This window comes from Terrapene carolina, unplaced genomic scaffold, assembly GCF_002925995.2.
Source record: "Terrapene carolina triunguis isolate 2854851 unplaced genomic scaffold, T_m_triunguis-2.0 Scaffold67, whole genome shotgun sequence".
In the NCBI taxonomy this organism is placed as follows: Eukaryota; Metazoa; Chordata; order Testudines; family Emydidae; genus Terrapene; species Terrapene triunguis.
This window is the reverse complement of record NW_020664418.1, coordinates 13,071,843-13,085,648: the sequence shown is the minus strand read 5'-3', so window position 1 is coordinate 13,085,648 and position 13,806 is coordinate 13,071,843. Positions and strand designations below refer to the sequence as shown.

Here is a 13,806-nt window from a genome sequence, read left to right as displayed (position 1 = left end):
CCCAAGCCCCACTAGCCTGAGTCAGCTGACCTGGGCCAGCTGCAGCTGTGTCATAGGTCATGTATTGCAGTGTAGATGTACCCTAAGTGTTCATGGTTGCCCGAGCTATCAGACTGATGGAGCAGGCACACACTGTAACTTTCAGCATCCGGAGAGGGTGCTGCTGATTTACCACCTCTTCTGTAAAGGAAAAACCTTTGGTTGTAATATGCAGGGCCGCCGAGAGCGAGTTCGGGCATCGGTGAAAAAATTATTTCGGGCCCCCAGCAAGGGCGGACCGGCTAAAAATCTTTACACGGGATTTGTATTAATTCCAACACTGACTCAATTGCCTTCTTAATCGCAGGAAGATTTTTTGCAAAGGCTTTAACGCTCTCAACTCTAGCAGACCAGCGTGTGTTTGACATGGAGTGGAGCGAACTACCAATGTTTTCTTTCAAAATTTCCCACCTCTGAGGACTGCCACTAAATATATTATAGAGCTTTTGTATGACTCCAAAAAATTGTATTACCTCAGGACAACATTCTGCCGCATGAACACCACATAGATTCAAACTGTGACAGGCACAAGGAGAAAAAATAGCTAGCGGATTGATTTGTAAAATTCGAGCTTGAGCACCCTTGTACGATCCACTCATATTAGAGCCATTGTCGTTGCCCTGTCCATGACACTCACTTACTGGAATATTGCGTTTTTGAAGCATCTGTAGAATTAAATCTGCGATGGCTTCCCCTGTTTTTTTATTACAGTTTACAAATTCTATAAATCTTTCTAAAACTTCATATTCGTTTGTTTGTTTACAAGATCATAACGCAAAATGAATGTAGTTTGCTCCATATGTGCCGAGTCTGGTTTCGCATCTACAATGATGGGAAAATACTTTGCAATTTCTCTGTCCTTTAAAATGCAGCTAAATACATATTCGGCACAGCATGAAATAAATTCATTTTGGATTTCGGCTGACAAATAATGGACTGGCAATCTTCTTTTCTCAAATTGCGACTGTTTTACTCTTTTAAAATGCTCTGCTAGTAAAGGGTCGTAATGGCTTATGATTTCTAACATTCCTAAGAAATTGCCATTTCTTGACTCTCCAATTAAGTGGCTACTTCCCCTAAAAGCCAATCCACGTTCTGCAAGAAATAAAACTACATCCAGAAATCGTCGTAATAAGTCTTTCCATACTTGTGTTTCACTTTGTATTTTTTGTAATAATAAACAATTAATTGTAGTATTCTTATTAAGATTATTTTGTAAATTTCGCCACTCTACATAACAGGCTTGGTGATTATTACTATTTTCGTGTTCAGGTATTCTGTTGTAAAGTTTTTTATAACCTTTAGAAGGTCTCCAGCCAATTTCAGTTGTGAAAATTGAACGATGAGCTTCTGGATGTTTACAGAATAAACGACAGGGAAAACAGAACAAGGCTTGTTTAGTTTTACTCCACACCAACCAATCTCGAGGAACTACTTCATTATTCTTTAAGCGAAAATTCAATACATAAACAGGAAATTGGTTGCCATCTTTATCAGGTGGTAAAATTTTAGGATATGGTTCTGACCCTCGTCGAATGGCATCTTCTATTTCATTGACTGTGAAATTTGATTCTAGAAGGCCAGTATCAAAATTTAATAGCTTCTCGTTGTTATTTAGTGCAATTTCAGAAGTTGGCAATATTATTTTTGTCAGGCAAGATGCGGAACAAGCCTCGGTGATGGTAACATCAGTTTTATCTGCAGAAGTGTATTGTGGTTCCGAAGATAGTATAGTGCTCGAATAACAAGTTGCTATATTACTAGAACCACTTTCATTATTAGAGCTATTTTTATTCACTTCATCATTTTCTCTTTTTTCAATTCTTTCTACCGAGAAAGACAAAAACATATGCAACATAGTCAGGCCCCGGGCCCCTTCCGGACCACCAGGCCCCGGTAATTTGTACCGGCTCCAACACCCCCCCCCGTCGGCCCTGGTAATATGCCAAACAAGGTTGGTGTGAAGTGCGGACCCGGAGTCCCAGCCCTCTGGTTAATGAGAATGCTGTGTAATGTGTAAACAGGGAATCCCAGGACCCTGGCCTCCAGTTTAAGAAGATCTGCATTGTTTAAAAGCAATTTGGGAGTCACAAGCCCCAGGTCAAAGAGGGGAGTGTATGTGAAATAACAAGTTTGGAGAGACCCTGAACCTGGGTCACTCAATCCTACCTCAGGCTAGAGAAACAAGATCTGATGAATGAGCAAAGAGATGAATGGGAATGAGCTATGGCTGAACCTTGCGTGACTCTGGAGGGAGAGAGGGTGTGTGAACACTGACAGGTGCGTGACTAGTTTGACAGGTTTAGGATCGTTAGTGGCTTAGGACTCTGAACGTTCAGCTTTTTGAAGTTGCTGCTATCAACTGTTTTAAATTACTTCTGATAATACACATGCTGGCATATGTGCTGCATGTAATAAAAGCTTGATTACAGAAAAGTCTTTTAATTAGCTGTTAACATGCAAGGTCAAGTGTTCAGAACTGTTCCACGTCTCTGTAGCAGTAATGTGTCTAGTTTGTTTCAACACATTCCTAGATGTTAAGGCCGGAAAGGACCATTAGATCTAGCCTGACAACACAGGCCATTGAATTTCACTAAGTTACTCCAGCATTGAGCCCAATAATTTGTTTGACTAAAGCATAACTTCCTGAAAGGCATCTGGGCTTGAAGATCTTGAGAGATGGAAAATCCACCACTTCCGATCGTTTGTTCCAGTGGTCCATGACTAGGGCTCCTAGGTGCTACAGGAATACAAATGATCACCTGCACTGTTAAAAAATTGTGCCTTGTTTCTAATTTGAATTTGGCTTTAACATCATGCCATTGGTTCCTGTTTTGCTTCTCCACTAGATTAGAGCCTTTTAGTAGCTGGTGTTTTCTCCCTTTATGAAGGTACTTATACACTGTGATCGAGTCACCTCTTGAGCTTCATTTTGAGCTCGATCTGTTTAGCTTAAGTCTCTCACTGTAAGGCATCTTCTTCAGCCCTCAAATAGTTTTTTGTGGCTCTCTTTGCACCCTGTTTTTCAACTTTTCAACATCCTGTTTATAATTTGGACATCAGAACTGCACACAATATTCCAGTCCTGGTCTCACCAGTGCTTCCCTACTTCCCTGTTTGTATATCCACAAATTGTATTTGTCAGTTTTGCCATAGCATCGCACTGGGAGTTCATGTTGAGTTGCTTGGCCATTGTGACTCCTAAATCCTTTTCAGAGTCACTGCTAGGAGACAGTTCCCCATTCTGTAGGTGTGGCCTGCATTCCTTGGTCCTTGCAGTTGTGGCTATATTAAAACCATTTTATTTGCATCAGCCCAGCCCACTCAGCAATCCAGATGACTCTGTATGATTGCCCTATCGTCATTATTTACCACTCCACCAGTCTTTGTGATCTGCAACACCATAAGGGTAGACAAGGGCAAGCAGGGGGTTTACATTGATTGAGCTAAGGGGAACCTGAGCTAGCTCTCTTGGTGCAAACTCTGGCTTGCCCTTGTTGGTGCTTGGGAGTTGGCACCAGTGCAGCTACACCATTAGCTGAATTGACGCTGTTCCTGGGTTCATACGTAGACTGCGTCTGTGACTGATACATGTGTGAAAATGAATCAGGATTGAGGTTTGTGACTATTGCAGAAGTAGGGCAACGTTAATGAAAGTACCAGATTTTTTTGGCACTTCAGTTAGGCCCTCTGCCTGGCACTTCATGCCATGCCTAAGCTGTAAAAGAGAGCTTCATCTTCTTGTGAGTGATGTACATTTTTTTATCTGTAATGTATCTCCCACATGCTTCCTGTGCCTCTCACCTGCCAGTCCCACAAAGTGACAACAGACAGAATGTTCAACAATAAATCCCAAAGCCTTCACTCATTTGGAGGCTGCTGATTGTTCCTGAATGCCTCTAGGCACTGCTTATTCAGTTCAGAGCAGTGTATCTGAATTAGCCAAACAGAAGTGAGCCAAGAACTTGCTTGCCTGCCTGCAGTCATTCCCCCTCAAGCTGTGATTATCAAATATCACAAGCTAAGCAGAATTGAGCTGTGCTGGTATGTAGGGAAATCCAGGTACTGCAGGGTGGAATATTGAGGGACGAGTATCATATATCCCTAGAGTTTTTACTGTGCCATTATTCTAGCACAGCGCTAGAAGGTGCTGCATTATTTGAGAACTTTTCGTTGAGATATTAAAGGGCTTGACCTGTGTGGTCAAAGATCCAATGATATTTTGCAAGCACATTCTTTCTACCTGATTTTCCCCCTGCATTTTGAATTGGATACAGTATTCTAAACTTCCTGTCCTAAGCGGTTATGTATTGCTGTCGTGTGCCGGTTTACAGCTGCTGTGTTCCAACTCAGAGGGGTTTGCCTTTCTGTGGCAGGGAAGTGGGTTTTCCAAAATTAGTAAAGTCTGTACAATTCTAGGGGTTCATTGCATGAAAGGTGCCCCATTAGTGCAAGTTCATTCTTGCTTAGAGTTGGAGGGTTGTAGAGAATTGGGTAGTCATAGCTCCAGATACTTAAAATCCAGCTTGTTTTACCTGTTGACTTCTTGGGATCTCACTGTAGAAGTGAGAAAACATCTCTACTCTGCCATCCATCGCAGCAGGATATGTTATTTTCAGCACTTCAGTCCTGCTGATCCAGTCTTTTTTTCCACTCCAGAGTTGGGGCAAGTCCTGGTGTGTTAGAGAATGGTGTTGCCAAACAACACACAAGTGTCTGAGAAACACTGAGAAATATATAGTGACCTCTTCATTATTCTTGTGCCCATGTGATCCTGGCAGAAGTTCTGTCCCTCTGGGATTTTGCTGTGTGGAGAACCAGAGCAGATTCTGGAATGATATAGTTCTTGTTGGGACTTGGTGTTCTGTGACCAGATTTCTAGAGCCCTGCATGGATGCAAAATTTGTAAATCCGCATCTGATCTGCAAAAATGGTTCCCATATATCCTCATCCACGGATATCTGCAGATTTGCAGGGCTCTACAGATTTCCCCGACAGGGTACAGCTGAGGTGACCTTGACAGCTATCCTCCATTAGCTCAAAGATATTTGTTTTACGTTACTTGTGTTAGGGATAATGAACTTGAACAGATAATGAGGCTGGATTGAGCAAAATGTGTAGAGGTTGGTGGTCTCATCCTTTGGAGCTTCAGGATCCTTTAATTTGGCTGGTCATTATTGTCAAGTGAAGGTATAATACTTTCCTCTCCTTGGGGTGCTTCTAGGTCACAGCTTCTGTTCCCTGGCTTCCAGTGCCACTAAAGTCTGTAACAGCCATGTGCACATCCCTTGTAATGAGTTAGGAGGTGGTTTCTTGTGTTCAGTGTGTCATGGAAGCCCCTAGTAGAGAACCCAAGTAATTTAAAGTATAAGAGTGGAGTTTGCAGGCTACAAGATCTTCTCCCTCTAAAGGAGTTATCCATGGGCTGCCCTTTGGATGGATGTCTGCCATATTATTCTAAGCCCAGCTGCTCTGTGGGCTGTCACGATGCTGTATAAGTACTTGAAGGATGGCTCTCATGGGCTTGCAGAAGATGAGAGCTGTTAATAAACAGAACTAAAATAACTGCAGAATGCAATTGAACCATTTTAATTTCTCAGCCACACTCTGCATAGGGCTGGTTCTTAGATTGAGATGTGCCATGGTAAAACTATCACAGTCACCAATCAGAAGCCTTTGAGCTGTTTGCTGCCTGATAAAGTCTATGGCTGGATTATTCAAAGGGGCTGGCAAGAGGTAGGTCCCCAAATACCATTGCAAAAACTCTTGAGAATCCCACCCTATATAGTTACAGGGCTTTAGTTGCTAAATTTCTGAGTTTAGAGGTATGGATTCCTGGCCAGGAAGCCAGCACCGCCTGCTGAGTTGAGATCAGTTCAGCCAGAGAAGACATTTGGGGTTTTTTGGAGGTTGCGTAAAGTCTGAGACAGGGTGACACAGTATAGTGGGATTGTGGGGGACACCCTTTCATTTCTTCTGGTGGTGATGTGAAGCTGCTAAGATTTAGGGGATTATAGGTGGTGTGAGTAACATGGTGCCCTCGCCAGCTATATGAATAAGAAGTTAGGTTGATGGAGGAAGAAAATTTTTTTGTTTTGAGACTTGTGAAGTAGGAAACTGGCTGGCTTTTATACAGTTTGCCCTCACAAATCCGTCTAGCTTTTTCAGTTTATCCATGTATTCCACTCGCTGAGGGGGAGATTCCATCCTGGGATCCCAGGGCAGTCTCCAGGCTCTGGGGCAGTTTATCCTGGAGAGTCTGGGTTTAGAAACAATGTAATCACTCTCTCATTAAGGAGGGAAATGCTAGTGCTTGTGGTAGCGGTAATCAGATAGCACTGGGTAAGACATGGAGTAAGCAGGAGTTTGGGGAAACGTCCTTCCCAAAGACTCCTCAATCCAGAATTGCCACGCTCCCCTTGCTGTCCTGTTCTTGAGCGGAGGCTGCTAGTTGGCGAGGACAGGGGTCTACTAAGACAAGGTCACTTTTGCTGTTGAGCTTCCAGGATTAAGTTACTTCCAAAGAAACCTTTTTTTTCAAGTTCTGGGCATGCTTGCAGTAATAACTTGAGCCAGGCGGCCCCTTTCCCAATAAGTAATTGTGGTTTGTCCTCCAAATTTGTTTCTTAGGAGCCTAGAGGAGAATGCAGGCTGTAGTGCAGCAGCCATTCTCACACCCCTTGAAGAAATAGTTCCTGTGACAGTGTGCCGAATAAGTGCAACAGCTAGCTAGTTGAGATTCAAATGGCTGCCTCTTGAAGGGAGCTGGAGCCTGCTGGGAGCACAGCTGCTGATCCACCCTTCAGAGATAAGGGGACCTCCTTTAGAGACAAGTAGCCTCTTTGTTATATTCATTTAGGAGTGGTCTGTCATGTAGGGTACGTCTTCACTACCCGCTGGATCGGCGGGCAGTAATCGATCTATCGGGGATCGATTTATCGCGTCTCGTCTAAATGGATAAATCAATCCCCGAACGTGCTCCCCGTCGACTCCAGAACTCCACCAGAGCGAGGGGCGGAAGTGGAGTCGACGGGGGAGCCGTGGCCGTCGATCCCGCGCCATGAGGACCCGAGGTAAATCGATCTAAGATACGTCGACTTCAGCTACGCTATTCTTGTAGTTAAAGTTGCGTATCTTAGATCGATCCCTCCTCCCCACCCCCCTACCCCAATGTAGACCAGCCTTTAGTTCAGAACAGATCTTAACCCTCTGGATGTGTCTGGTTATTCTGTCCTTCCTTCCCCTTCTCTTTGAATTGCAGACTCTGGGCTAGTCGTCCCAAGCGTCTCTTATGAACTGCACAAAAAGGTGCTTTCAGTAGCTGAGAAACATGGGCTGACTCTGGAGCGCAGACTGGAGATGACTGGGGTGTGCGCCAGCCAGATGGCATTGAGTCTGCTCGGAGGACCCAACAGGTAAACAACCAAAAAATCCCTGCTGTGAATCTCCCCATTTGCCTTGTGAATGGAGTTTACGGAAACCAGCTTGTTCATCAAAGATGTGGCCAAATGAAGTTGTATAAAGTAGTCTCCAGTGAAAATCTTTGTAACTGTCACAGTTCAGGACACTACACCTGTCCAGCAAGGGCACCTGGCTCCCAGCCAATGTTTTTTCACACCCGAGTGAGAAAGTTGCAGCGCTGTAAAGTGCCAGTGTAGACAAGCTCATACAGTTCCACAATAAAACATAGACAGTTGCATGTTGAATATAATGGACCCCAATAATGTTAAATTTAATTTTATAAAGTTTCATTTAATTCAGAAAGTTCATTCAGGATATTGCAGGGTATTGTCGATCTATCACAGTAACTACTACATCGTACATACAGGGCCATGCTAATCCAGATGGCCAGATGTGGCTTTGTCTAGATGCTCTCCCTCCTTGTCTGGACACAGCAGCACTATTCTAGCCTGTTATGCAAACCCACACTGTATTCATGCGTCAGTCCTCAAATGACCATGAAAATGAGACAGTAATCCAGATGACCTAAATGTCAACCGAGGGGAGAGCTTTGCCTATAGTCTCACTTCCTTATTGTCCCTCCCCCTACATTGTATGTATATAGAGCACCAGGAAACCCTCTTGGAGAGACCATCCTTATTCCAGTACTCTGGATGTATTGATTTACTCATGGCTTCGCCTGGGTTTCTATATCCCAGAATGAGTAATGTCCCTTGGTCAAATACAAAATCAACAGAGGAGGGAATAAAGAATAACTCAATTCCTGGTGGAAACTTTTTCAGAGAAGCTAACTCAGGGAAGACGTAACTCAAGAAAGATGAAAACACTTATAATTTCGGATTAGCTGATCCTTTGCATGAATAACGAAACCCTTCTTTTGGTATTTATTTTAAATGTCATATTTTTAAAGGCAGATGCCAATAAAAACAAAACTCAAGAACTAAGAGGAATGCACCATCTAGTTACAATATCACTTAGGTTTTTTTTTAAACTTGAATCCAGTTTGGGAGTCTTAATCTTTTCCTGGGGCCTAATTTGACAAGAGGTCAGATATGCAGTTGGTCCTGTCTGCATGTGTGTGCGCGCACACCCCTTGTGTGAGCAAATACCTGCCTTCAGTGTGCAGTCACTAACCAGTCAAGTAGACACATAATTGCAATATACTTTTAAGCCTGATTTACGTGACCCTAATGTTTTAAGGTATTTTCATCCCACTGGAGAGAGAGCCTTAACTCCCGCTTCTGTTGTATAGATAGTGCTGCACCTCAGTCCAATGTCTCACAAAACATTGTCTACACAGCAGCAGCGCTTTCCCTAACAAGTGATGCTTGCTTATGCCCTGAGAACATTCATGAGCCTGCCTTGGTGGATAGAAAGTAGACACATCCACTTAATCTGTTATTGCACCTGAAACTGGTGGTGCAGGGAGGTAATAGGAGTGCTTTAAAAATATGGTAGTATGAATTGTTTTCTACCTTTTAATGTATCTGATCGGTCTGAGGTGAACCCTAAGTTCATGGTGGCATTACTATGCTTTAAAAAGCTCTTAGCCATTCATTCCTTTCTTGGGTTCAAAACAAGCCCATTGAAGAGGGGCAAAATGGCTCTTTTATTCTCACTGTGTTGCACTGTATGCTACTATAGAACAATGGTCTCACAGCAAAACCCCATAAAAAGAAAGCCAAACAAAGGAAAAGGTGAAACCATGGAACTCAAACCTGCTTGAACTGCAACACCTTCTAAGCATCCAGTGGAAGTGCCCCCTTGTTTTGAAACAGAGCCCTTGTGGACAGGGTACTGATGAGATGAATAGAATATTGCTGCAAGGTTCCAGAGTTTTGCTGTCTGTTTTACCTTCTGAGGAAACACTGAAGTGGAACAGGTAGGTCATCAGTAATTTCCCAGTGCGTGTGCGCTGGACAGAATGAGATGCTGTCACAGCATATATATGTGTCTTTCTAGAGCAGGAGAACTCTGGGTTCCTCATCTTCAGATCGTTAAACAACTTAGGGAGATTTCTGGGACCTCCACGCTCTAGATTCTATTGTCATCACTCTCCCATGGAAAGACAATAGAATAGACACTTGGGTTTTAATGGTTTCCCCATCTCCGTGTTTCAGGTTGAATCCTAAAAATGTTCACCAGCGACCCACAGTGGCTCTGCTGTGTGGCCCCCATGTGAAGGGGGCCCAGGGAATCAGTTGTGGACGGCATCTTTCCAACCATGACGTTCATGTCATTCTCTTCCTACCCAACTTTGTCAAGATGCTGGAATCCATCACTAATGAGTTGAACCTCTTCAGCAAAACCCAAGGCCAGCAGGTGTCCAGTGTCAAAGGTAAGCAATGTAAGGCTTTGGTGAAAGTTGGGACACTGAGCAACTTGAAGAAGCTCGTGCTGAAACAGGTCCTACTTATGAGTGCAGCACTGAAGGCCTGCACTGTCGTAGCATCAACAGTTTTCCTTCGAGTGATTGTGCACAGAAATGTTCCGCTGTAGGTTTGTGTGCACCCAATGCACTCGAGTCTCAATGGAAAGTATATGTGCACAACACATCTCGAAGAACAATGGTTACTGTACAGGAAAGTAACCCATTTTTCTTGGAAGGGAACTTGTCTGTCTAATTGAGCGTGTTTATTCTAACACTGTCATGTATTCTTAGTCCAGTGGCACCACTTAGTGGTCACCAGTGGCATTCCCTCCTTTTACATACCTATGGATTATTTGTAGGGCTGTCGATTAATCACACTTAACTCACGCGATTAATTCAAAAAAATTAATCGCGATTAATCACACTGTTAAATAATAGAATACCAATTGAAATTTATTAAATATTTTTGAATGTTTTTCTACATTAACTATATTAATTTCAATTACAACACAGAATACAAAGTGTACACTGCTCACTTTATATTATTTTTTATTACAAATATTTGCACTGTAAAAATGATAGTATTTTTCAATTCACCTCATACAAGTACTGTAGTGCAATCTGTATCATGAAAGTGTAACTTACAAATGTAGATTTTGTTGTTGTTACATAACTGCACTCAAAAACAAACAATGTAAAACTTTAGAGCCTACAAATCCTCTCAGTCCTACTTCTTGTTCAGTCAATCGCTAAGACTAACAAGTTTGTTAACAAGGGAGATACTGCTGCCTGCTTCTTATTTACAATGTCACCTGAAAGTGAGAACAGGTGTTTGCATGGCACTTTTGTAGTCGGCGTTGCAAGGTATTTACATGCCAGGTATGCTAGACATTCGTATGCCCCTTCATGCTTCAGCCACCTTTCTGGAGGACATGCTTCCATGCTGATGATGATCATTTTAAAAAAAAAATGCGTTAATTACATTTGTGACTGAACTCCTTGGGGGAGAATTGTATGTCCCTGCTCTGTTTTACCTGCATTCTGCCATATATTTCATGTTATAGCAGTCTCGGATGATGACCCAGCACATGTTGTTTGATTTACGAACACTGTCACTGCAGATTTGACAAAACGCAAAGGAGGTACCAATGTGAGATTTCTAAAAATAGCTACAGCACTCGACACACCAAAAAAAAAAAAAAAACAACCCTTCTCGGTGGCATCTGACTCAGATGATGAAAATGAACGTGCATCGGTCCACTCTGCTTTTGATTGTTATCGAGCCGAACCCATCATCAGCATGGATGCATGTCCTCTGGAATGGTGGTTGAAGCATGAAGGGACATATGCATCTGGCATGTAAATAACTTGCGACACTGGTTACAACAGTGCCGTGCAAACGCCTGTTCTCACTTTCAGGTGACATTGTAAACAAGAAGCGGGCAAAATTATCGCCTGCAAATTTAACCAGACTTGTTTGTCTGAGCGATTGGCTGAAGTAGGACTGAGTGGACTTGTAGGCTCTAAAGTTTTACATTGTTTTATTTTTGAATGCAGTTATTTTTTGTATATAATTTGACATTTGTAAGTTCTACTTTCATGATAAAGAGATTGCACTACAGTACTTGTATTAGGTGAATTGAAATATACTATATATTTTGTTTTTTAGAGTGCAAATATTTGTATTAAAAAATAAATAGAAAGTGAGCACTGTACACATTATAATCTGTGTTGAAATTGAAATCAATATATTTGAAAATGTAGAAAACATCCAAAAATATTTAAATAAATGATATTCTATTATTGTTTAACAGTGCGATTAATTGTGCAATTATTTTTTTTAAGATGAGACAACAGGTGAATACAATAGACAGATGATGTGGGGGGAATACAAGAAAATGACGAGACAGTACTGATCAGCATGACAAGCAGCAGTTGCAGCACACCAGCTGCCTAACCAATGGCACATTCTCCAAAATGCCCATCCCCTTTCCAGTTTTCTTCTTCTCTGGCTGGTAAACTTCCCCCCCCCACACACACATTTTTTTAATGGATCTCTTTGGATATCGTTAGTGACAATGGCATAACACTGATCCCTGCAGAGCTGTGGTGGCTCAGCTGAGCAAATCATATTTTTTGGGTAGGGTTTACAAAAGCGTTGGCTGTTTTATAAGATTTCCTGGCAGTAGATTCAATTAGAATCCAGGGGACTTTCCCCACCAGATTAAAGCATGTTTAAAGCTTGACAAATGTTAGGCATAAAACTCATTGTGTAGGGCCCTAGTGGGTAGGAGGAGAGGAATAGTGGCCAGGCTATACACAACAAGACACTCCGCATTAGAACCTGGTGTTACATTGCAGGTGCTACCACATAACCTGACAGAGCTGTTCTGGCAGGTGGTCTCTTCAGGGGGCCAGTTGGTTCATTGAAGTGATGTCCCTCCGGAGGCCTGGGTTCAAAACCGATCCATTTCAACCACGTCCATCCCAAAAGTGCCACACTTCAGCATGATGAGCAGAAATTGCCAACCTGCAACTCAAGCCTTTGAGTTCCATTGGCAGACGGCTGTGGGAGAGTCTATATCTAGCTGGCAAAGTCTGTTGTTACTTTGCTGCTTCTGAGTGCTAAAATGGGCCTCCTTTAGGCCTCTTGCTCTGTAGGGAGGTTGGAAGAATTCTCCTGGAGATGCAGGGAGGGAGGTTAGGAGTACAGTTCTTTGTAGGCAGCTGCAGTTTCTGTGGAGGGGAAGTTCTCTCCTACGCTGGTACTGGATGCACATTAAAACATGCATGTTTCTTTCAGATCTCCCAGATACCCCGGTTGACCTGGTGATAAACTGCCTGGATTGTCATGAAAATGCTTTCCTGAGAGATCAGCCTTGGTACAAAGCAGCTGTGGACTGGGCCAACCAGAACCGAGCCCCTGTCCTCAGCATAGACCCTCCTATGAGTGAAATGGAGCAGGGCATTGATGCCAAGTGGTCACTGGCCTTGGGCCTGCCCCTGCCGCTGGGTGAGAGGGCAGGGCGAGTATATCTGTGCGACATCGGCATTCCGCAGAAAGTCTTTCAGGAAGTGGGAATAAACTACCACTCACCCTTTGGCTGCAAATTTGTCATCCCATTGCATTCAACATAGAGCAGACCCTGCAGTGTATCAGCCCTAGAGGGGGAGATGGGGCAGAGTCCTGCCTAGCAAGCTGTATAAAGGATCCTGACAAGTAAACTCTTGACGCCTTAAAAGTTCTGGAGTTTGTTTCTTCCAGAAGAAATATGTGTATTAAAAACATAAAAATTAAGGGAGCAAATGTTACTGCAAGATGCTTTCTCTCTCTTGTGCCATTGGATGAAGGAATGTGGAAGAAGCTGGTATCTAACACTGGGAAAGGCAGCGTCTGGTCACCAGCCAGAGGATGGTTGAAGTGGGTGAGAGGGTTTGTTTACAGATGCAGCTGACTGTCAGACAGCTTGGAGGTTTACAAGATGATGCTCTGTTTTTCTAGTACTTCTGGGGGGGAAATTTGGCCCAGCGGGGGGCCCCTTTCAGGAGCAGAACCCCTCAATGATAATGTAGAAATGTCTTTGCTACAGTTTTACTGTTTTGATTTTGTTCTTTATTTTCTTTTATGTTCATGAGAGCAGTTATAGTTAAGTCTCTTCCTGGAGCTGCCAAGCCCCTGTGGATGGGGCTCCCTGTTTAGAAAGCGGGTGTAAAGCTTTTGTTCCTTGACCGCTTGCTGAGTGAATGCAGCCCGGGTCTGGAAACTGTAGGGGAGTGAGGTGTTTACCATGGTGTCCTTCCACCAGACAGTGCTTTGGGCAAGGCATTTTCCTAAGGTGGGTTTTTATTTCTCCAGTGAGCTGAGTAACCTCAGTGATTCGGAGAAGATGTGAGGGGAACAGGCAGATGTTACCCTCTTTTCTTTAATACCTTGT

General features: G+C 43.2%; 1 protein-coding gene across 1 annotated transcript in view; it reads left to right on the top strand.

The window, feature by feature from the left end:
• Positions 1-13,806, top strand: part of EDC3 (enhancer of mRNA decapping 3) — a 46,058-nt gene extending 32,252 nt beyond the window's left edge. The window contains exons 4-6 of the mRNA XM_024210315.3: positions 7,301-7,454; positions 9,621-9,838; positions 12,675-13,806. Coding sequence (XP_024066083.1) covers positions 7,301-7,454; positions 9,621-9,838; positions 12,675-13,009 — 707 coding nt within the window. The 3' untranslated portion in view covers positions 13,010-13,806. The remainder of the gene's footprint in view (positions 1-7,300; positions 7,455-9,620; positions 9,839-12,674) is intronic.